A 24,838-nucleotide genomic window follows, 5' to 3' on the forward strand; every position below is an offset into this window, starting at 1 on the left:
TTCCCCATGTTTCTCTCCACCTGCTCCCTCGCAGAGCCGTCAAGTTCTCAGCCAAGCTGATGGGGCAAGCCATGGCCAAGAGGGTCAAAGCAACCATTCTCTATGCCACGGAGACAGGCAAATCACAAGCCTACGCCAAGACCCTGTGCGAGATCTTCAAGCACGCCTTTGATGCCAAGGTGAGCAAGGCTAGTGTAAGCTACTGGGCCCTCATAGGAAATAATGCACGTATTTGTATACATATCAGACATAGATAGGTCGCCCATGGATCCTCCAAGAGTCTAGTTCACAGGAAACCTCCATCTGTACAGCAAAATGTTAATGGATTGATGACAACCCATTCTGCTAGGATCAGTGTGAGAAACCTCAATAGCTACAGCTCCATGGATATACCAGAACTTTTCAGAACTTTTAATCTATGAACACCCATTATAATTTGGGAAATTACAAACTATACATATTTCCCAGGCATATCTGACCCAAACAAGATCCCTGGTTCTCATGGAGCATCTGGGGAAGCTGGGGTTCCTCAGAAAGTCCTTTGAGAAGTGTGCAAGTGATGCTAAGGTGCAGGTGACAGTCTCTCCCTATGGTGGGCACCTCAGCCTCGAGGGGCTCAGGGCCTTTGGGGTACTGGAGGCAGGATTAGAGAAAATACTGGGCAAACCTGGTCAGGTGTTGCCAGACCACGCCTAACCTAACTGTGGTCGGGATTCCAAGATCATGAAGTACCTGGGGACATGGGGTTGGGGGCATGACTCAGCCAGAAAAGCACTTGTAATCTAAGCATGACAATTGGAGTTTGGATGCCCAGCACCCAAATGTAAATGCCAGGTAGTACCCTGCCTGTATTCCCAGAACATGCACAGTGAGACAGGGGAGCTCTCCAGAGCAAGCTGGCTGGCTAGCCTAGACAAATCAGTGACCTCTGGGCTCAACTAAGAGACCCTGTCTCAGGAAATGAAGTAGAGAGCAGTGGAGGAAGATGCCCAATGTTAATCTCTGACTGTCACATGAACACACACACACACACACACACACACACACACACACACACCCCACACACATTCACACCACACACATGCACACCACACACACACATTCACACCACACACACATATGCACACCACACACACACATATGCACACCACACACACACACATTCACACCACACACACATATGCACACATACACATTCACATCATACACATGTGCACACACACACACACACACACACACACACACACACACACTTCACACCACACATATACATATGCAAGCAAAGAAAACATAGTCCAGGGGTCTTCATAAAGATACAATCTCCTACAAACTACTTCATTGGACCAGGGCCCAGGTTCCCATAACCCTTCAGGACACAGTGGCCATAGCAAGATGTCAAGCCAGCAAACGTCATTAGTGAACCCACTGAATAGTAGGAACATTGGCCCCGAGCACAAAGGCAGCTCAGACTAGCTCACCTTCTTGCTCCTTGTATCCCTTGTCCCCTTTTCATCCCTCCCTGTCACCACTCACTTCTCCCCTCTCCCATGTCCCCGCCCACCTAGGCAATGTCCATGGAGGAGTATGACATTGTGCACCTGGAGCACGAAGCCCTGGTCTTGGTGGTCACCAGCACCTTTGGCAATGGAGACCCCCCTGAGAACGGGGAGGTGAGAGGGAATGCCCCTGCCCTAGCGTGGGGTTCCATCCCCCCAGAGGAAATAGCCACAGCTGGGATCCTTCCCCACAACTGCCCCTCAGAAGCAAGCCCTCCCTCCCCGGGCCCCAAAGCCGGGATTTGATTTGATCCAACTTGGGCAAATGGGACAATACCAGGTTTTGTCTATCAGTGTCTCCTGGCTAAACACAGTGAGCTGTGTGTTTGAGTTACTCCAATTCTGAGCATGGGGTAGTACTTTCATACAATAAAGACCACAACACTTAGTCGTACACTGGGGTGGAGAGTTCACACCTGTTGGGTGTGAACCACCCCATCCCCATACATACACTGAACCTGCAGCTGGGCCATTGGCTGCCCATCTCAGCCCCTGGCTGTCCCTGATACCTATTCATCGGGCTTCAGGCTCTGCTTTTACCAGCTAAGGGCCCAGACTCTGTGCCCATCCACTAATACGTTCTTCACATTCTGCTCATTTGTTGTGACTTCTAGAAATTTGGCTGTGCTTTGATGGAGATGAGGCACCCGAACTCTGTGCAGGAGGAAAGGAAGTAAGTGAATGTCCCCTCTGATGTCACATGCTGCTCTTGGTAACCATTGAACAATATGTCTTGACACCTTTGGAGATGGGTTTTAGCTGGTGGTCTGGGCTTCACTGAGGCTGCTGTTATGGCCTCCAACTCAACACCCCTCTCCTCTGTGCCCCCAATTTTGTTATCAAGCAAAGATTGTAATATCTACCTTGACCTTTTGATTGGTGGGAACCAAATGAGGGAAAAACAAAAAGATGGAGAGTCTCGGGAAAGACGAGATGCACTGTGCAAACCTCGGTTCTCTGGAACTCTCTGCCTTTGGAACTCACGCTGGAAATCAGTGGGAACCACTTTCTCCTTAGAACCTCCCATCCGAGACTCACAAAGTGCTGGGTTGTGCAGCTAATGTCCAAGTCAAGTTGAAAGAGTAGATAAGATATTTCGTGAGGCAACGCCCGTGGTTTCACACTCGTTTCTTGGAGGAGTTACATCTCCCACGGGGCTCTCGAGGTTCTAAAGGCATTTTACAGGACTGGCAAGATGGCTCAGTGGGGTGGGGGTTGCGTGCCACCAACCTTGATCACTAAGTTCGATCACCAGGACCCACATGTGGAAGGGCAAAACAGACTCCCCGTCAGAGCGTTTTACAAGGTGGAAGTATCTGTGTGCCAAACCACCTTTGGAAATCTCCAGAACCTTCTTTGAGGTGCTGAACACAGGGCACACGCACACTGAACCCCCCTCGAGGAGATAATTATAGGGTTGCCTCCAAAGAGCAGGCCCTGTGACTTGAGAATGTGTGTGTGAGCTGGGAGGTGGTGGCACACACCTTTGATCCCAGCACTTGGGAGGCAAAGGCAGGTGGATCTCTGTGAGTTCAAGGCCTGCCTGGTCTACAGAGTGAGTTCCAAGACTACACAGAGAAACCTGTCTCGTAAAATCAAAAACAGAAAAATTAACAAACAAGGAAGAATTGTGTGTGATGCATAACTGGCTGGACTTTAGAAATGTTTGGAGACGATCTCTCCGGGTCTCCCTCCTGAAAGCACAGGACCAAACTCAGGTTCTGGGTACCCAGGGAGCAGAACCATAAGCACCTTCTAGTCAGCACTTGCTCCAGCATCTTGGCCTCAACCTCCCCATCCCTCTCCTTTCCATCCACAGCAGCTCCCCTCTCCCCACCTCCTTCAGGGAGAGATAGGGCACCATCCATTCTCCCCTCTAGGTACCCGGAACCCTTGCGTTTCTTTCCCCGTAAAGGGCCTTCCCTCTCCCAGGCTGACTCTGGAGCCCACAGTCTGGTTGCTGTCCGTGACAGCCAGCGCAGGTAGAGAGCATCTGTGTGCGTGTGCATGTGTGTGTGCTGCTGCTGCTGTGTGTGTGTGTGTATGTGTGTGCAGGCATGGCGTACATTAGACAATGCATGCCCAATGTTGGAACATCCCTGGCCACCTTTGAATCTCAAAGAGACCTGACTTCTCACCCAGGCTGTGCTACTAACGCAAGGACCTTAAGCAAATCTCTGAACCTCTGGTCTTTCTCGTTAACCGAATGGGGAGAAATCTCGGCCCCTGCCAGTCTCTAGAGGCTGCTGCCGGGGCTGGAAGGAATTGTCAACAACAGAGAGAGCAATGGCAGAAACCTCCAGCCTCATACGGTACACGTGCTGGTATTTTTACCCCACAACCATCCACCCATCGTGCCTCCCCCGCTAACGACATGGCCACCCCCCTGGTATGCTGCGTGACGGATTTGGAGAAGTGACTCAATGTGAGTCTATTTTGGGGGCAGAAAATACACATCCGTGTATTTAGAACCTTGTTAGAACAAAAACTTTGAAAAGCATCCAGCCTAGAAATGCTCTGCCAGAATGTGCATGTTCCTTTTTTTGTTTCTCTCTCTCTCTCTCTCTCTCTCTCTCTCTCTCTCTCTCTCTCTCTCTCTCTCTCTCTCTTTCCTTTTGCATTCTAATGTGTTTCTTGAAATTCTATCCTCGTTTAGGGGATTTGGGAAGGGAAGGGCTGTTTGTTTGTTGAGTATTGGGAATTTTGTTTTAGTTTGGGTTTTTTGAGATCTATTTTATTATGTGAGTATGTGTAATGCCCACAGAAGCCAGAAGGGGGAGTTACATCCCTTGGAGTTACAGGTAGTTTTATGCCCATGTGGGTGCTGGGAACTGAATTCAGATCCTCTGCCAGAGCAGCAACTGCCAGCCCTCATTTTTGTTGTGTCTAAAAGCAAAAGGTCTTGATGGAAATGGATTTTTCTTTCAGTCTCGGGTTCCTGAGCCTCTTGGGCTGAGGCCCGGGTCCCAGACATCCTCCCTGGCTGGGAAAACTATGGGGAGATGCTGGACCTGTAAAGTGAGAACCTGAGCTCCATCCTCTGAACATACGTTTTAAAAAGTCATGGGCCAGGCATGGTGGGACCAGGTGTGGTGGCGCACACCTTTAATCTCTTCACTCGGAAGACAGAGGCAGGGGACAGTTATGGGTTCAAGGCCAGCTGTGGCTTCATATTGAGACCCTGTCTCCAGAAATTCAAAAGGGGAGGGAGGGAGGGAGGGAGGGAGGGAGGGAGGGAGAGAGAGAGAGAGAGAGAGGGGGAGGGAGGGAGGGAGGGAGGGAGAGAGAGAGAGAGAGAGAGAGAGAGAGAGAGAGAGAGAGAGAGAGAGAGAGAACAAGCCACGAAGGCAGGTATAATTATTCCTGTCCTGGGGAGGCAGGGATAGACAGGTTCCGGAGACTAGCTAACCTATTTGGTGAGTTCTAGACCAATGAGAGACTCTGTCTCAAAACACAAGATAGAGCCTAAGGAAGACTCCCAAAGACCTCTGGTCTCCACACACAAGTAAGTACACATACACCCCACAAATGTGACCACCAAGCTTACATGCATGCACACGTGTACCCATGTGCACATATACATATATACACACACATGCACACACATTCACCCACACACAGTGTCCATGCGTGCTTCAGATCAGTGCTAAAAACAGTTTCCATCTTTCCTGGAAATGTGGCTCCTCGTGACCCTAAGATGTCTAAGAATGTCACTCCACAGCAGGGGAGTGTTGGCAGGGACGGGCCAGCCTTGCGGGACTTTCTACAATGATCTCATCTGTCGATCCTGGCTGTCAAGCAGCCACCAGCAACATATGGCCACTGAGCACCTGGACCAGAAAGTGACTAGTGCAGGCGAGGAACCGACGTTTGAAAATTTTCATACACATACACATTGTAGGTTGAGCAGATTTCCCATACATCCCTAACCCCCCTCCTCACCCTTCCCATGTCCCCTAAACAGCCTCATTTGTACGTTCAGGCTGTTTATACGTATATGACGTCAGGTACCGCCATAAATTTAGGAACTACAAATGAGAGAAAATGTGGAATATTTTTCTGGGGCTGGCTTACATAACCATCACCCAGCCCCCACTTTCTGCAAATGATGGGACGACTTCTTTTTTTTTTTTTTTTTTTTTTTTTTTTTTTTTTTTTTTTTTTTTTGGTGTTTTGGTTTTCTGAGACAGGCTTTCTCTGTGTACCCTTGGCTGCCCTGGAACTCTATAAACCAGGCTGGCCTCGAACTCACAGAGATCCACCTGCCTCTGCCTCCCAAGTGTTGGGATTAAAGGTGTGTGCCACCACCACCCAGGTGACTTCCTTCTTCTTTATGGCTGAAAAGTCTCCTCTGGATAGCTACTCTAAGCATCCCACATTTAGCCAAGTCCCCTCTTCTTGGTCATCTAGTTTTTCATTTGTAGTTCATTATAATTATCTTTGGGTTTATATGGCTGCAGGGAGATAAATGGCTACCATATTGGAGAGCACCAATAAAGCACTTGTTTCCAGCCCCTCCGTGAAGTCTGGGGACAGAAACGTTGGCTCTCGGGCCCCGCCCCATCCCTACTGAACCAGTACCCTCACTTTAGCAGAGTTCCGCATGCTAAAACTTGAGAGGCCAGGAGACCTGGTCTCACAGTCACAGGGTCCCTCCCTCCCCCTCTCCGTACTGATGAGACCATCTGAACTCTGTGGGTCTCAATCCTCCCAACTTAAACGGGGCCGGGAAACATTTAAGTCTGAGAGGTCGGCTGTCATTGTGGTGATTGTGGGTAAGTCCATGCATTCTCCAAGAGCCCGGAGGAGTGGTATAGCTTGACCCAGTACTGCAGAGAAGGTTCTAGAACCAGGACCAACAGGTTGAAGATCCAGAGTGGGAGCGTGTCTCGGGAGGGGGCTCCAGGGCAGAACTCACAGCCACGTGTTGGTCTGCCATAGGAGCTACAAGGTCCGATTCAACAGCGTCTCCTCCTACTCTGACTCCCGCAAGTCATCAGGCGACGGACCCGACCTCAGGGACAACTTTGAAAGTACTGGACCCCTGGCCAACGTGAGGTGAGCATGGGTACAGGGGACTGAGGCTGACGAAGGCCCTAAGGGAGCAGGGCTCAGCTGCAAAGCGGCTCTTTGTTCAGGAGGAGAATTCTCACCCAGTGTCCCTCCATTCCTCCAGGGTCCCTCCCTCTCTGACTTACATTACCTGGTCTCCCACGTGTGGGGACATTTGTACCTGATGACCTCTGACCTCTAACCCTGCCTCCCCCCAGATCCCATCCCCAAGGTTCATCCACCATCTGTGCTGTTGGGTACTAGTCTCCGGATGCCACTGTCTACGCCATTTTTCCAAGGAGACAAATTTTACACAGAGTGAACCTTAGGTGCCAGGATGACCCAGTGGTTCCCAACCCTAGGTGCACGGTAGGATCACCTGGAGGTGACCCGTGCTTGGCTGTGCCATAGTCCCGACCCTTGAGAAGCTGAGGCAAAAGGATGGCAAGTTCAAGGCCAGCCTGGGCTACATTAGGAGACTCAGTCTCAAACCAAAACAAAAATAACCTGGGGAGGCTTGTGATCTAGCAGTGTGATGCCTGTGTAAGCCCAGCCTGAAGAGATCCTGGAGCTGGTTTAGGATTGGGCCTGCACCATCTCTCCACCTCTTCTCTTCTAAACCTTGCCGGTGGCCTCTACTGTGAGGCCCGATTTGAAAACTGCTCCCCAAACCCACGTCTTCCTAAGCAGAGTCACCCTCCATGAAGTAATTTGGGAGAGGAGGTAGCCAAAGACGTGCATTTGAAGAGTCGATGTGTGTTCGGTTTAATACATATTTGGAAAAAAAAAATGGGGAGTGTCAAGACATGCTGTCCTGGATAAAGGCCAAGACAGACTGATGCACTGTCTGGATGTCCATCATCCAGACCTAGTCATGAACGTCTCCCACCTTGGCCAGACAAGCCTTCTCAGTGCCTGCTCAGAGCCAGGCTCATAGACAGCACAGGACACAGGGCTCCTAAAATGGGGAAGAATCATGTCTACTGCAACATTTTTACACTCTTTTCTATTTTGTATGTGGTGGGGAGGGGTCCCTCATAATGTGGGACAGCTCTTAGCTTTTGATATCAGAACATTATTGTAGCATTACTTTCATAATCCAGTCAGGAAAAAAAGGCAATCCCCACCCTAATCCTCCCTGCCCTCCCCCTCCAAAAAGCCTCCCTTCTTCTCATTGGCAGACTTGTATTTAAAGAACTGCACTCAAGAGTGTGGAGAGTTGGCTCCGTCTGTAAAGTTCTTGTCACACTAGCCTGAGGACCCGAGTTCGATCCCTAACACCTGGATGAAATCCAGGCATGGTAGCACGCATCGAGGTGTGCAGCTGTAATCTCAGCCCTGAGGAGGAGAGACAGGGTCCTTAGGTCCCAGTGAGCATCCTGTTTCCAAAAAAAAAAAAAGCTATTCTGAGACACAGCACCTAAAGTTGACATCTGTCCTCCATACCCGTGCACACACCAAAAGTACTTGTACTTGATTATTATGGTGATATTTTAATTTCACCAATTAAAAATATGCAGGCTTTTGTTGTTGGTTTTTTTTGGTGGGGTGTTGTTTTCTTGTCTAATGGCCCACAAGGCACCTTCAACTTTGAAATCTTAAATATCTTTGCTATCTGGCCCTGCAGATGAGGACTTAAGTCAACTGTTGGTTTCGAGGTTTAAAATAGGAGCTTTGGACTCCTAAGTAGCGATTGTCATGGAAACGTGAGTCTCCCAGTGACTGTGGTGTGGGCCCCTCAGCCCATCCAGAAGTGTGTTGTCATGAGTCAGCCACCTGATCCTTGTGAGCTGGTGAGCTGGTGGCGGTCACGTGTCTGAGTCTGTTGTCCATGCTCTAGCAAAAGGCTGACAGACATCAATTGTTCTCAGGTCTGGGGTCCGGGGAGTCCGAGGCCAGTGTCCCATGAGAGCTCACTCCTAATCATACACTGCTCCTTATAGGCGTGTCCTCGTGGTAGAAGGGATGAAGTCTGGTTTCTTCAGCCCCTTAGATGGGCACTAATTTTATTCTAAGGAGCCCCACCCTGATGACCTAATCACCTCCCAGAAGCCCTTTCCCTTCATCCCTCACAATAGGCTTCCCGATGTGAGTCAGGGGGGATTCAAATACTTGAACCGCAGGATGTGGTCTGCCAAGCCAGTGAGTAAAAAATCAAAAGGAAGTTACACGAAACAGGCACCCCACACATGCCTGCAACCCCATGTCTGAGGAGAGCGCAGACAGGAGAGTTGCTGGGACTTGCTGACTTAGACAATGTAAGCTCCACATTCAAGGAGAGACCCTGCCTCAAATGAACAGGCAGAGGGAGAGGAGAATATTCAACGCCCTCTTCTGGCCTCTGCCTGTGCACAGGCATGCACATCTGTAAACATGTGTGCAGACCCTCACAGACACATCTAAATAATTTTTTAAAGCAATTCAAAGAGCATGAAAAGTCATTAACAGTATCAAGCATGCTCAAATGTGGCCGACATTACACACCCACATAACAGGGGTGTTGGGCGTAGGTGTATCTGTATTGGGCTAAGGCGAAGATGGATGGCATGAGGCAGAAGAACCCTTTTCTCTCACCCCTCGGATCTGCCCACACTGGTTACTACACCTATGTGCAGGCTGCTTCCCTGTGAGGAGTGGTACCCAGACCCAGCAAAACTGTGGGGCATGATGGGAAAGACCCTGCCTCATGCACAGGCCACACTTGGGAAGGTTCAGGAGCCATTGGAACAGAAGGCTGTGAGAGAAGAGAACGTTACGATATAACCATGTAGGTGTGGGTCTGCGGAGGACATAGGGTCCTGTGGTAACTTTTGCTCCACCAGTGAGACCCCTGGATCCATCCCAGTTCATGTTGTAATGATTCAGGGTCTCGTCCCAATGTCCCTCCTTCCTCCTCCATCTCCATCGTCTTCTCTTCCCCATCAGCCTCGAGCCATTCAGGGACAGCGGATGACAGGGCTCCACTCCCTGGCTTATCTGGGGTGACTGTCTTCAGCAGCGTACCTTCCTTGGAGATGAGAGAGTGACTTTTGTCCCCTTTTGGAACCCATCAATGTAGTCTTATTGGCTGAGAACACCAACCAGGACCACTCTCCAGAAATGAGCTGTATAATATCTATAAGACTGTAAAGTAACTGGATGTAGTACTACACACCTCAAATCCCAGTACTCAGGAGATGGGAGCAAGAGAATCAGAGTTCAAGGCCAGCCTGGGCAACATGAAACCTTGCCTCAAACAAACAAACAAAAATCCTGTTAACAAGGTCCATCCCACTGCTATACTTTGATCCCTACCTCAGCAAGGAGAAAACTCATATTAACTTGACCCCTACTGACTCAAGTATCAGCGTTCTCTTGGTGGAGAGAGCTTGTGAAACTTCAGTTTCAGACATTAGAAAGGGTACAGTGTGCATGACTAAGGTTCTATTTTAACCCCATGGAGGAAATCCTACCTCTAGACCAACATGTGTTATATTCAAAAGTCCTCCTAGTCACTTTGCTAGTCCTGCTCCCCAAAGGCAACCACATTAGAATTCTCATAGCCCTCCTTCTTAAGACAAATTGATCTGTGGCAAACAGAAGCATCCCTGCTGAGATTCTTTTCTGTGGATGGTCTGGCTAACACAGAAGCGTGCATCCAACAGCTAGTGTTTCCCGCTCATTGCCCTCCCCGACTCTCCTTCCTCAGAAACCACTGGAACTTTCTCTTGAGGACAGTAATCACTACTAGAGACCAAGAGGAAGAAGGGTCTGAAGAGCTCTTGGGATTAAAGCCATCTTTCCACTGAAATGTGTTTCTTCATAGTTCTGAAAGTTAGGACCTCAGCAAGGGGCGGATCCCAGCTGGCTTCTCTTACTGGCTTGTTAAAAACTACCTTCTATCTGGAGAGGATGAGGAAGAAGAGGAGGAGGAGGAGGAGGAGGAGGAGGAGGAGGAGGAGGAAGAGGACGAGGATGAGGAGGGAGAGGAGAAAGAGAGGAAATTGACTTTATAAGGATCTTACTAACCTTGGTCACTTTCTTAAAGCTATTTCAACATACAGTCCCATAGGGGTTCAGGACTCAAGCCCGTGAATTTCGAGGTCACACTAATCAGCCCATGGTACCAGATACCCTATACCTCCTATGCCCCACAGCCCCCATCACAGACCTTCTGTTTTTTCCTGGACAGGTTCTCAGTATTCGGCCTGGGCTCTCGGGCGTACCCCCACTTCTGCGCCTTCGGGCACGCAGTGGACACCCTCCTGGAGGAGCTGGGAGGGGAGAGGATTCTGAAGATGAGGGAGGGGGATGAGCTCTGCGGGCAGGAAGAGGCCTTCAGGACCTGGGCCAAGAAGGTCTTCAAGGTAGGAGACCCCCAGACAATGCCAAGCGGTCCGTGGTGGTGTGACTCAATGGTAGGATTGCTCAGTGGTAGGGTGCTTGCCTAGCATGCTGGAGGCGCAGGGTTCTAACCCCAGCATGGGAAAGGGAAGGAGGTGTGGGTAGAAACATAAAGTGAGGAAGAGAAGGGCAAGGAAGGAAGGAGAAACATTAGGAAGGGAAGGAAGGAGAGAGAGGATAGGCAAGGGAGAGCCCTCCCCCAGTGTCCTCAGCCAGGATACAGCTCCGCACACGTTTTCCGCTCAGAGTCCTCCCGGTCACCAAAGCCAACACTGTGGCTTTATCCTCTCTGTCCACTGCCCCGGAATTGGTTCCTCATCAGCAACCCCAGAAGGAAGGGTCCTGGGCAGCTTCGGACATGGCACTTGTGCAGAAGGCAAAAGGGGAAACTGAGGCCCAAGGCTCTATGAGTTATTAGAGGGAGCTGTGTCTATAAGCCTCTTCCTGGATTTCCACCCAGACATTGAGACCTGAGATGATTCAGGGCCATTCATATCCGAGATAACTGTGTTTCCTCATCTCGGCAGCCAACCTTAACTGAGCATCCCAGAGGCCAGGCCCCTGAAAAGCCTCTAGAGCTGTGGTTCTCAACCTTCCTAATGCTACGACCTTTTAATACAGTTCCTCATGCTGTGATGACCCCCCCCCACCATAGAATTATTTTAATTGCTACTTCATAACTAATTTTGCTACTCTTATGAATCATAATGTAAATTTTTTGGAGATAGGGGTTTGGAGATAGGCAATGGGGTCATGACTCACAGGTTGAAAACCATTGCTCTAACCGTTTGTTGGCATCCTGGTCTCCCATCCCACCCCCAGCTCACTCATGTCTGTGTCTGCAGACATTCCTTCTTGTCCATGAGAAGTGAAATCCAAAACCAGGTGACCTTTCATGACTGGCTTCTTTCCCTTATTATAAATTTTTTTTAAGATTTATTTATTATGTATACAGTGTTCTGTCTGTATGTATGCCTACACAGCAGAAGGCATCAGATCTCATTACAGATGGCTGTGAGCCACCATGTAGTTGCTGGGAATTGAACTCAGGACCTCTGGAAGAGCAGCCAGTGCTCTTTATCTCTGAGCCATCTCTCCAGCCCCTCTTATTATAAAGATTTTCAGGTTCATCCACACTATAGCATATAGTCAGTACTTTATCCTTTCTTGTAGCCAAACAATATTCCACAGTATGATATCTTACTTTTCTATTTTTATGTTGATGAACATGTCAACTGTTTTTAAATAGGCACACAGCCAGATAATAATAAAACCTATGTTTGAAAACCTTACATTTCACTGAAAAAAAATATTTCTATGGTTGTATATGCCTCAGTCTCAGTTATTTGAGAGGCTGCGGCAGGGGCATCACTTGGACCTGCGTGTTCAAGACTTGCCTGGACCTGTCTCAGAAAAAGTTTACTAATCATTCTGGGCAGTAATCTTAGGATCATTAATGTTTGCTGATAAAGGAGCTTTGACCAAAAAGGAAACAAATAAAAAAAATGTGTATTCAGACAGCTTTTCCTGGCTTTGTATAATTTTTTTAAATCTTTTGAAGAAGATGAAAGTTCTATGGTATTTATTTTCATTTTAATGTTAAGCCTCTGGGCACATGGGATTTAGTAATAAAGGTCATCATAGATGTGTCTTTAGTAGAAGTGAAGACCTCAATCACTGTTCAAAATATTGGGTGATGGTGAGCACATGGATGGATGGGTGAGGGTAGATGAATGGGTATATGAAACAGTGAGTAGGTGAATAAATATTAGGTGAAGACAGACAAATAGATGGGTGAGTAGAAAGGTAGATGAGTGGGTGGGTCAGTGGATGGATAGGAATGTTTGGATGATGGATGGATGCCTGGATTGATGTTTGGATGTTTGGATGGATGGATGGATGGATGGATGGATGGATGGATGGATGGATGGATGGATGGATGGGTGGGTGGATGGTTGGTTGGATGGATGGATGGATGGATGAATGGATGGATGGTTGGATGGATCGATAGCTGATGGATGGATGGATGGATGGATGGATGGATGGATGGTTGGCTGGATGAATGGATGATGGATGGTGGGTGGGTGGATGTATAGATGGATGGTTAGTTGAATGGATGGAAAAAAGGATCAATAAGGCAGATGGACAGACAGCTAGGTAGATGAAAGTGTGGGTAGATCAATGGATGGGTGAGTGGGTTGGTGGATAGATGGTAGAAGGAAGAACGGGTATATGGATTAATAGGTGGAGACAGGGAGGGAGAGAAAGGGGGAGAGAGGAGAGAAAAAGAGGGATGGGGAGAGACATCCATGTCATGCCTTGGAGCCTCCTGTGGAGGCACCATCTAGGATAACTGAGGTCACCAAAAACTCTCTGTGGGCCACAGGCAGCCTGTGATGTGTTCTGCGTCGGGGATGACGTCAACATCGAGAAGGCGAACAATTCCCTCATCAGCAATGACCGCAGCTGGAAGAGGAACAAGTTCCGCCTCACCTACGTGGCTGAGGCTCCAGAGCTGACACAAGGTATTGACACTGTCCTCCTAGGAGGCCCTCATCACCTTAGGGAGGGTTGGGCTGGAGAACTCCCTTCAAGGGTGTGTGGGGATGGTGGCTTTATCACTCTGGTCCCCCTTTCAGAGAAGCCCTTGCACACACACAGACCACACTTCTGTCCCCACATGCAGGGGACTGTACCACTGGGGAGCCTCTCTCCAGCTGCACAGCCCGCCCTATGAACCATCCCACCTCCATTCCATTCACCTTGGCATAATTTGGTTCAGTGTCTGCAACCACCTCACTCAGCCCCGCTGATACCTGGCCCCGCCCTCATCCTTTCCACTCCAGAGGAAGAGCTGGGGAGGGGTCTGAGGGGACGGCTCACTTGGTAAAGTACAGGCTTTCCAGACACGAGGACCTGAGTTTGATTCCCCAGAACCCATGAAAGGCCAGGCATGGTGCTACATGCTTGCAGTCCTAGGGCGGGGAAAGAGGAAACCAGAGAACCTTAGGGCTCACTAGCCAGCCTAGCCTAACTGGCCAGCTCCAGGCCAGTGAGAGACCCTCTCTCAAAAGATAAATTTATAAACTACCTACAATGATAACTCAGGCTGGCTTACACACACACACACACACACACACACACACACACACACACACACACATCCTCCTGCACACATGCTATTACACCTACACATATATGTACATGTTGATGTAACTAACCGTCTTATTAAATAAGAAACACAGAAACAATGTAAAGGAGAAAGCCGAGAGGTCAGAGCTCAGAGCTAAAATCTCACCCTTCCTCCTGCTGTCCCAGCTTCGCGAAAAGAGACCTACTTCCTGTCGGTTCGTTTTTTTATAGTATGTTGTTCTGCCTTCTCATTGGTTGTAAACCCAAACACGTGACTGCCTCGTCACTGTCTGAATGTACAGCCCCCTAGGTCTTAAAGGCATATGTCTCCAATGCTGGCTGTATCCCTGAACACATAGAGATCTATGGGATTAAAGGCGTGTGCCACCACAGCCACACTCTTGCTATGGCTCTAATAGCTCTGACCCCCGGACAACTTTATTTATAACATACAATCAAAATAATAATTCAGTACAATTAGATTACCACCACATGTACATATACATACTCAAAGTTGGGGAGGTTTTTTGGACCATTGTTTAACCCTCTCTCGTGGTGACCTTTATTTCTCTCCTCACAGGTCTTTCCAACGTCCACAAAAAGCGAGTCTCGGCCGCTCGGTTCCTCAGCCGTCAAAACCTGCAGAGCCCTAAATCCAGGTAGGAGCCCCCACCCAGGTTTGCTCAGCAGCAGTCCCCTCTGCTCCCAGCTGCCACCCACAGCCCGGAGGGAGAGCTCAGATTCCAGAGGCTACCGAGAGCTTCAGTAGTCCCCTCACACCAGGTCTCTCAGACTTCTGCCTTCACATTCTGTCCCCAACTAGAGACAGGAACAAAGGAGAAGTGTCAACATACGACATCAAGAAAGAAATGGGCCTCAGGATGACCTTCGCGGGGAGTCCCCTTGTGAAATAGCTGGGTGTTCTCTGTAGGTAGCATCTCCACCAGAAAGTGCTGAATCAAATTATCTATTCTGTTGTTGTTGTTTGGGGGTTTTTGTTGTTGTTGTTGTTTGTTTTTCAAGACAGGGTTTCTCTGTGTAGCTTTGCGCCTTTCCTGGAACTTGCTTTGGAGACCAGGATGGCCTCGAACTCACAGAGATCCGCCTGGCTCTGCCTCCCGAGTGCTGGGATTAAAGGCGTGCGCTGCCACCACCCGGCCTAATCAAATTATCTTACTGTGAGTGATTTTTCTCAATAGCAGTGTTTCTCAACCTGTGGGTCACACGACCCCTCTAGGGATTGAATGACCTTTCCACAGGGGTCACCTAAGACCATTGGAAAACACAGATTTACAGTTAATAACCTTAGCAAAAATACTCTTAAGGCTGGGGGTGGGGTCACCACAACTTGGGGAACTGTATTAAAGGGCCACAGCATTTGGAAGGCTGAGAACCGCCGTTCTCAAGCGCTGCAGAGATAGCTACCTGCTATATGGAGTGATGAAAGGTGCACCCCAAAACAACTTACTCTTTGATTTGAAACCCTAACTATAACATATCATCTGTGGGGGGTGACTTGGTGCCACCCCGTGCCTAGGGAGATCAGAGGACAACCTTTGGGTGTCCATCCTTACCTTCCACCTTCTTTGAGACAGGGACTCTTCGCTGCTGCATAAGCCAAATCTGGTCTATGGAGCTTCTGTGGATCCTCCTGTCCCTTCCTAAGGGCTGCTGGGCTTTTCAGGAACGTGTCCTCTGCATTTGGCTTTTTGTTGTTGTTTATTTTATTTGTGTGTGTGTGTGTGTGTGTGTTATGCTTGCTAAGGCCAGGAGAGTGTCAGATCCCCTCAAACTGGAGTTACAGGTGACTATGAACCACTATGTGGATGCTGTGAACTAAACTGGGGTCCTCTGCCATGGCCACCTGTTGTAGGATGTCCTTCTGTACGCTGTGAATATGTGTTGCTTTTATTGATTGATGAATAAAGCTGCTTTGGCCTATGGAAAAGCAGAATATAGCTAGACTAGAAAGCCAAACTGAATACAGGGAGAAAGAAGGGTAGAGTCAAGGAGACACCAGCCAGCTGCCCGGTAATGCCACAGCCACATGGCAATGCATACATTAATAGAAATGGATTAATTTAAGATGTAAGAGCTAGCTAGTAATAAGCCTGAGCCACTGGACAAACATTTATAACTAATATAAGCATCTGAGTAGTTATTCGGAAACAGGCAGGAAGGGGAGATTTATCCGTTTAAAGCCTTAATTACAATTCTTAATTGCTGCATCATCTGTCCAGCCCTATGCACCCAGCCTTTTATGTGGGCTGTAGGGATCTGAACTCAGGTCATTAGGTTTGTGCAGTAAATGCTTTTTTACTGGATGAGATACCCTAGCCCTAGAAGTTATCTTACTACCCAACATAACCAAATAACTTACTATCTACTGTAGCCAACCTTGCTATCTGATACAGAGTGTGTTTGTCTTAGCACTTGGGGCAGGGTGTGGCTTTTGTTTTATGCAATGCTGGGGCTTGAACCTGGAATCTTATACACACTCGGCAAGTGCTGGACCACTGAACTACATTTTAAGTCTCAGCACTTGACTTAAAACTCGGTTAGCCTCTTCAACGACACCCAGAACAAACTCATTTCTTCCTAGTAAGAGACTTAGGCGACCCAGGGCACTGACTCCATATCCTCTGAGTCCCTTTACCTCCAAGCTGTTCTCCCCAGACCTGGCTTCCCTAGCTTCAGACTTTAATTACACGGCTCTTACTCCTCCACTGGGAATACCACTCCCAGCTCCAGCAGCAGAAGTCACATGACCACCAACAACAACTGTGTCGGGTCGGTTGCTGCGGTCACCAGCCTGAACAGGATATATTAATATCACCTGCCCTGCGACACTGTCTTCCAAACCAACCCACTCACCCATTAAGCCTGTGTCCTCACTGAACCCAGGCATCTCTCTTTTCAAAATGATCACACCCAGACTGGCAACCTCTCTGCATCTATAATAATTGTTTAAGTCTTTGCACTGATCCCTCTTGGGATTTTTTTTTCACTTTTCAATTAAAACTCAGCTATGTCTTTTAAATTATTTATTCTTTACAGCCCTAGGCACTGACCCCAGCTCTCCCACACACAAACTGGGTCTGTGTGGCCTTGGAAAAGTCACAGGGTATGGAATTGAGAGCTAGAGAGATGGTTCAGTGACTAAAAGTACCGGCTACTTGGGCTGGAGGGCTGGCTCTGTGGTTAAGAGCACTGGCCGTTCTTCCAGAGGTCCTGAGTTCAATTCCCAGCAACCACATGGTGGCTCACAACCATCTATAATGAGATCTGGTGCCCTCTTCTGGCCTGAAGGCATACATGCCCCCAGAACACCGTGTGCATTATATATGTGTATATGTATATGTATGTATATGTATATATACTGACTACTCTTTCAGAGGACCCTGGTTCAGTTCCCAGCACCCACCACATGGTTGCTCACAACCATCTATCACTCCAGTTCCAGGGTATGTGGTTCCCTCTTCTGGCCTCCATGGGTAGAAGTGAACATACATACATTCAAAGCATTCATAGACAAAATAAATGTTTTTCTATAAAAGTCACTTTCATGCTCTGAGGACCCTTCCCCTTCATTGTAGCATGCAAATGCTGGCAGAAAGCTGGCTCACTTGTATCTAATACACTCTGTCTTCCATGCACCGAGCAGAGCTCTCTGAACGCTATTTCTCACTTACACCCGCCCAGGAAATCAAGGCCACAATTGCTCACATTAGATATGAGAAGGGACCGTGAGAAAATGCAAGCATCTTTTTCAAGGTCACATTGACCTGGTTCTCTGGCCGCCACGCCAAATGACTCCACAGATGGCCTCTGCTGTGACCATTGACAACGGTCCTCCCCAAGCGGCTGGCATGGTACAGGATCCATGCACATTCCTTGTTCCTCCCAGCTTCCTCGTGTTACCTGCATAGTTAGCATGCATGCTTTCTGCGTGCCCTTCCAAGCCTTTGATTAAAGAGGTTCACAGGACAGAGCCCCCCAAGCCTCTTGAACTCTTTCTCAAATATTCTCACACATTAATAGAATATATTAGGCACTTAATACCTTTGAACAATTAGTTAAATGCAGCATTAGGTGCATAGGGACATCTGAGGGAGAGGAGCTGCGTGTTGGAAAGCCGTAGCTGATGTCTCAATTCAATCCCGGGGAAAGTAACGAGCGTGATACAATGTTGCAAGCGCATTGAAAAGCCAGTGTGTGGTGAGTCCTCCCTAGAGCATGGTTCTTAGGCAGCAAGAAAAAACAGGCAAATGACCTTGGAATTGGCCCTGTCCACCACCCAAAGGGAACTGACTCTGGCAGTTTCCACAACAATTAACAGAGGAATATGCCAAGCAAGGTTAGGAACTGGAATTGAGTTAAAATAGTTGTAACCTATCAGAGAAAAGACCAAATTGTGCCTGAAGGATTTGGGGACTGGAACAAGAGGCCAGTGGTTAAGAGCACTGGATGCTCTTCTAGAGAACTTGAGTTCCATGCCCAGCACCCACATGGTGGCTCACAACCACTTATAATTCCAGTTCTAGGAGATCTGATGCCCTCTTCTGGCCTCTGTGGGCCCAGACAAGCATGTGGTGCACAAACGTTCATGCAGGCAAAACACCCATACACACACACACATAAAATGAAAAATTACCAAATATGTTTTTAAAAGATAATGCTTTATAGAATTTTTTTAAGTATAATTGAGTGGAATAGCAGAACTCACCCAGTGGGGGCTCTCTGGCCTTGTAAACCATAAACAAGATATCACAAATCATTCCCACTAGCAATCCTTAATTATAGGTCCAGTACCGACCCAAGAGGAAGTCAGTGGCCCCTGAAGGGTGACCCGTGCTGAGCGACAGCACTCAGCATCCTGCCTGGAAACGAATTTTGTGATGCAGGCACAGTAATTTGGAAAAACAATGTGTAAGAGAGTGCGCCATAGGGTGAGTGTGGGCAGGACAGAAACGGAAAATTCTAGAAGTCGAGGGGCGGAAAGAGAACGAAGGACTGAGATTGCTTGGTTAGGAGAGTGGACTCCAGAGAGGAAAAGGGAGAAGCTGTCTAGAAAGGGAGAGTGATGGGCAAGGTGAGCGGGCAGGCTGTCTTATTCTCACTGAGAAGTCACTTAAAGATCCCACAGAAGTTAGGGGATGGCTAGGTGGCAGTGGTGGACAGAGTGGTGTAAAGGAGACAGTGGTCGCTCTGTGGTCTAATTTTTTTTTTTTTTTTTTCAAGACAGGGTTTCTCTGTGTAGTTTTGGTGCCTGTCCTGGAACTCACTGTGTAGCCCAGGCTGGCCTCGAACTCACAGAGATCCGCCTGCCTCTGCCTCCCGAGTGCTGGGATTCAAGGCGTGCGCCACTGCCACCCAGCTCTTGCTTGCTAAAATTAAAGATGTGTGCCAACATGCCTGGCCATGACTGCAGAGTTTGAGGGAGGTGATGGGTGGATCCCAGGGATCTCTTCGTGACCTGTGTGACCCCAGGGACCTCTTTGTGACCCATCAGACAAAGGTTTCAGAGTCGCCTTTGCTCTGCAGGAAGCACCTGTAGGCTGTGATGCGGAGAGTGCATCTGCTTCAATTCACATTTTAAAGATTTCTTGGACTGCCTTAACAAAACAAAACAAAACCACAAGGTTCTCAGGCTGGGGAAATACTCTGTAGTAAGTGTTCCTGCCACACAAGCAGAGGACCTGCCTTCAGATTCCCACTCGCACGTAGAAAGCTGAGTGAGGTGCCATGCATCTCCAATCCTGTAGCTGGAGAGGAGTACGCCTGGGCCTCACAGATCAACAGTCTAGTGGAAGCAGTGATTTCCAGGTTCAGGAAGGGCCTATCTCAAACACCAAGATTGAGAGTGATGCAGGGGGATCCCGTCTGTCACCTAGCCTGTCCCTTCCTTTACTGTCCAATCACCTGCAGGGTAGAGAGGCCTTGGGGGAAGCCAGTGAGCATCCGCCAGCTCAGGAGGTTTGGGCCCTTGGTCTTCCTGTTGGGAAGAAAGTGGGAGTTGATTTGAAAGCCTTTCCAAGACTTCCGCTGCTTGAGCAACGGGCTCCTGAATTAAAGGCCTTGCAGCGCCCCCTGCTGGCTAGTGGCTTCTGCCAATCTCTTCCTGTCAACAGGGAAAACAATGGTGGTGATTTCTTTGCTCCCAGGAACTAAAAGGCTGATGTGAGCTAGGGAGGAAAACCAGTCACATGAGTTGCGGTAACTGACAAGCTCAGCATCCTAGAGAGGGCAAGACCCTCTTGGGAGAGGAGGGGGCCGTCCCAAACCCTAGGAACACACAGTTAGGCCTCCCAAGTTCCCCACCACACCACAAACAGGCCGCCAGGCTTCAAGAAAAGCCTTCACACTCACCCCCACCCCCCATACACACAAGGACACGTGCCAGCTTAGCTATTTTTAATAACGGTGGCTATTCGCGGCACAAAGGGGCTCTTGGTTGTGCCAAAAGCATCCCTAAATAGCAAGTGCTCTTGATCTATTCAAGTGTGATTTACATGTGGGGAACGTGAGTCTCTCCCTCCTCTGAGACCAGTTGGCAAGGAGGAAAGAGCAATGTTTGGAGTTGGAGAAGGCTGTGAGCCTCCCCGTGTGGGTGCTGGGAACCAAAGCTAGGTCCTTAGCAAGCACAGCCGAGCCAGCTCTCCAGCCCCAAGAATTCGTTCTTTTTTTTTTTTTTAACACTTTTTAAAATAGATTTATTTATTTATTATGTATACAGTGTTCTGCCTGCATGTACCCCTGTAGGCCAGAAGAGGGCACCAGATCTCATTCTAGATGGGTGTGAGCCACCATGTGATTGCTGGAAATGGAACTCAGGTCCTCTGGAAGAGCAGCCAGTGCTCTTAACCTCTGAACCATCTCTCCAGCCATCTTTTGGGTTGTTTTGTTTTGTTTTGTTTTTAGTTTTATTTCATTTTGTGTGTGTGGATGTTTTGTCTGCATGAGTATCTGTGTACCATGGACACATATACCCAGAAGAGAGAATCCTATTCCCTTGGAACTAGAGTTATGCGTGGTTGTGAACTGCCACATGAGTGCTGGGAATTAAACTTGGGGCCTCTGCAAGAGCTCTTAATCACAGAGCCATCTCTCCAGCCCCAAGAATTCATTCTTTTTTTTTTTTTTTTTTTTTTAATTTTCCAGACAGTTTCTCTGTGTAGTTTTAGTACCCGCCCTGGATCTCGCTCTGTAGACCAGGCTGGGCTCGAACTCACGGAGAAGAACTCATTCTTGAAATACCTGGCTAATGTGGGCTTTCTGAACTGCAAACACACAAACCCATGTGGGTAGATTCTTCCCAGAGCCCCACACTCTCACACACTGATGCATCTACGCAGGAGAGGCCCTGAGCCTCTACAATATGGACCTTGCTTGCAAAAGAGAGTAGAGGGCCAGCAGGAGGGCTCAGTGGGTAAAGGTGCTTGCTGCCAAGCCTGACAACCTGAGTTCAATTCCTGAGACCTACAGATCAGAAGGAGAGAACCAAGTCCCTTAAACTATCCTCTGACCTCCACATGTGTGCCATGGCAAGCACATGCCACCACCACCACTACCACGTACGCGCGCGCGCGCGCGCGCACACACACACACACACACACACACACACCTAGAGAGAGAGAGCATAGAATTCTATGAGAAATAAGAAATGGAACTTCATAAATCAGACACACCCTATGTGTGGCTACAATGAGGTACTGATCCCTAGGAGAACCCTGATGGGCACTAAGGACATGGCTAACAGCTAGTTAACCCTGGATGCCTGAAGTTCCTTCATTCAGCAAGGACTCTGAGCACATACTATGTGCTAGCCACTGTCATGGGAATAAAGCCACAGCCAAAATAGACAAATGTCCTGTGTCATAGTGTTCCTATCATCCTAGCATAGATCACCAGCCACAGAAAGAAGTAAATGCTACCATAATTGAGGAAAATGAGGCAAGAGTGGGAAGATACAGGAAACATACATCTCAGACAAAATAGTAGGTTGTAGCAGGTGTCAGAGCTTAAAGGATAAGATGGGACAGCATGGAAAACTGAGCTGGAAACACCAGTGAGGCCATGAGAGCTTGGGGACTGGCCCTAAGAACAGAGTTGAGACAGAGGTGAGCCATCACATGGGTGATGTCCCTGGTCCAGAACCTGTCTGTTGTCTCTGTGATGGAGAGCTGAGTAGAGAACTTGGAAAACTCTGAGATGAGTGCTGGGCATGTACCTTACCAGTCCAGAACCAGGGAACATGGAAGGAAGGGATCTGCCACCAACAGTGACAGACCAGGGGCAAAGCAGGGACAGGGTGGTGGTCTTTGTCCCACGATTCCCCCTCATTCCCTGCAGCCGATCAACCATCTTCGTGCGTCTCCACACCAATGGGAATCAGGAGCTGCAGTACCAGCCAGGGGACCACCTAGGTGTCTTCCCTGGCAACCACGAGGACCTCGTGAATGCACTCATTGAGCGCCTGGAGGATGCACCACCTGCCAATCACATGGTGAAGGTGGAGATGCTGGAGGAGAGGAACACCGCTCTGGGTGAGGGTCCCGGCTGCACCTGCCAGAAGGGCTGGGAGGGCCTCGGCCCCAAGTGGGCAGAGCAGCGGCCAGGGCTTAGTCGGCCTATCAGTGGGGGCTCCCTACCTCACTCCAGCTGATGGATGTCTCATCAGGAGCCTCCTTCCCTTCTTCACATCCTTCCTTCTCTTCCTCCCTCCCCTTCCTCCTTTTTTCTGTTCTTTCTCTCCCTCCCTCCTTCCCTTCTTCACATCCTTCCTTCTCTTCCTCCCCCCTTCCTCCTTTTTCCTGTTCTTTCTCTCCCTCCTTCCCTTCCTTTCCCCATTTTCTCTTCTTCTTCCTCCCTCCTCCCTTATTTTCCTTTTTTTCTATGTAGACCAGGCTGACTCCCAACTTCCCATCCCTCCTGCTTCAGCCTCCCAAGTGCTAGGACCACAGACCCAAACCACCACACCTGGCTTGAAGAACCTTCAAAGCCGATGATGGGTCTCCAAGCTTTACCCTCACCTCATAGATCGGGGTGGGCTCCAGACCCCGGTACAAGGAGTTGTGGTGGCCATACCTGATAGCCCGTGACCCCATGACTGTCACCTTTACAGGGGGAGCTAATTAGAGGGTGAAAATGGTATGCCGTCCGTTAGAGCCTTCCTGCAAATCCTCTTGGAAAGAGCCACACTCCCCTTAATGAATCCAATCCCATGTGGCTCTCTGTGTTAGACCAGAATTTCCATCATGTCTTGAATTCACACTGAGGTAGGGGATCATGTTTGGAAGGTACACAGAGGCAAACTAGTCCTCCCATCATGGAGGAAGGGTTCCAGGACCCCTAGAAGATACCAGAATCCATCCATGCCCAAGTCCCTTATAGAAAAGGTGTTGTGTTTACATAACATCTATGCACATTGTCATATTTACATACCACTTATGTGTGTCTTCCTGCATACTTTAAGCCCTCTCTAGATGGCTTACCCAGGGTAATGTAAATGCTATATAAATGGTCGCTACACTATGGTGTCTAGGGATAATGACAAGGAAAAAGAGTCTGGACATTTCGGTACAGATGAGATTGCTCTCTCTCTTCACTGCTTTCATTCCTCTGCCAAATGCACTGAATGCAGAAGCCATGGACATGGGGAGCCAGGGGTCCAGCGTAGTGAGAGCAAGGTGTGAGGCCAGAACACCTGCCTTCGCACCTGAAAGCTGTGTGGCCCTTAGACAGATTCCTTAACTTCTCTGTGCTTCCTTTTCCACACCTGGAGTGATGAGTGTGGCGAGGATTCAGGGACCAGAGCCTCATTCCCGCTGTGCCTTCCCAGGTGTCATCAGTAACTGGAAGGATGAGCCTCGCCTCCCACCCTGCACCATCTTCCAGGCCTTTAAGTACTACCTGGATATCACCACGCCGCCCACGCCCCTGCAGCTGCAGCAGTTCGCCTCCCTGGCCACCAGCGAGAAAGAGAAGCAGCAGCTGCTGGTCCTCAGCAAGGTGGGTCCTGGGTTTTGCAAAGCAATGCATACTGTGCTCTTCCAACTGTTCTCGGCAGATGGCAGTCTCGAGCGAGGGGGCGTGTCCTCATTTGCATACAGGCGCCATATTGGCTTGTCCCATCTGACTCTTCCTGCCTCTAAGGCCTGATAAGTCAAGGGTGACCCCCTCCCGAACCTCAGCAGGCATGGCTCTAAATATCTCTTACCACCTTCCTTTGTGATTTTCGAGCTCCCGTCAGCACCATCTTAACCCATGCATGGAAGAAAAGGTAGCAGAGATCTCACAGTGGGTTTACAGACAGGGGTTCCGTTCTGGTGGTGGTAACAATGGTGCTTTCTGATGCAGAATAGCTACAAAAATATATATACTGCTAGAAAAGAGACCTCTGGTGATCAGATGAGCCCAAAAGCTTTACCACCCTTGCCTAGAAGGTGCCTACCCAAGCTGCTCTCTGGCCTTGCTCAGCAGGGCACCTAAGGCTGGGGGTGTGGCTCAGTGGGTAGGGATCTTGCCTAGCACATAGGAAGACCTGGATTTAATCCCCAGTGCCACATAAACTAGGCTTGGTGGTGCATCCCTGTTATTTCAGCAGTTAGGATGTGGAGGCAGGAGGATCAGGAGTTCAAGGTCATCTTCAACTACATAGAGAACTCAGTGTCAGCCTGGAATGCATGAGTCACTGTCTGAAAAAAAGGGGTGGG

At 48.9% G+C, this 24,838-nt stretch overlaps 1 protein-coding gene across 3 annotated transcripts in view; it reads left to right on the plus strand.

Moving 5' to 3' along the window:
- Nos1 (nitric oxide synthase 1) overlaps positions 1 to 24,838 on the plus strand; it is a 170,302-nt gene that overhangs the window by 131,172 nt on the left and 14,292 nt on the right. For 2 of the 3 annotated variants that reach the window (XM_037198645.1, XM_028878816.2), the window contains exons 14-23: positions 35 to 179; positions 1,566 to 1,670; positions 2,171 to 2,229; positions 3,437 to 3,538; positions 6,498 to 6,614; positions 10,780 to 10,954; positions 13,378 to 13,516; positions 14,704 to 14,782; positions 22,476 to 22,669; positions 23,965 to 24,134. In XM_037198645.1, coding sequence (XP_037054540.1) covers positions 35 to 179; positions 1,566 to 1,670; positions 2,171 to 2,229; positions 3,437 to 3,538; positions 6,498 to 6,614; positions 10,780 to 10,954; positions 13,378 to 13,516; positions 14,704 to 14,782; positions 22,476 to 22,669; positions 23,965 to 24,134 — 1,285 coding nt within the window. The remainder of the gene's footprint in view (positions 1 to 34; positions 180 to 1,565; positions 1,671 to 2,170; positions 2,230 to 3,436; positions 3,539 to 6,497; positions 6,615 to 10,779; positions 10,955 to 13,377; positions 13,517 to 14,703; positions 14,783 to 22,475; positions 22,670 to 23,964; positions 24,135 to 24,838) is intronic. The other variant, XM_028878814.2, reaches the window with a different exon arrangement.

The sequence above is a fragment of the Peromyscus leucopus genome, chromosome 23 (genome assembly GCF_004664715.2).
Source record: "Peromyscus leucopus breed LL Stock chromosome 23, UCI_PerLeu_2.1, whole genome shotgun sequence".
Classification (NCBI taxonomy): domain Eukaryota; kingdom Metazoa; phylum Chordata; class Mammalia; order Rodentia; family Cricetidae; genus Peromyscus; species Peromyscus leucopus.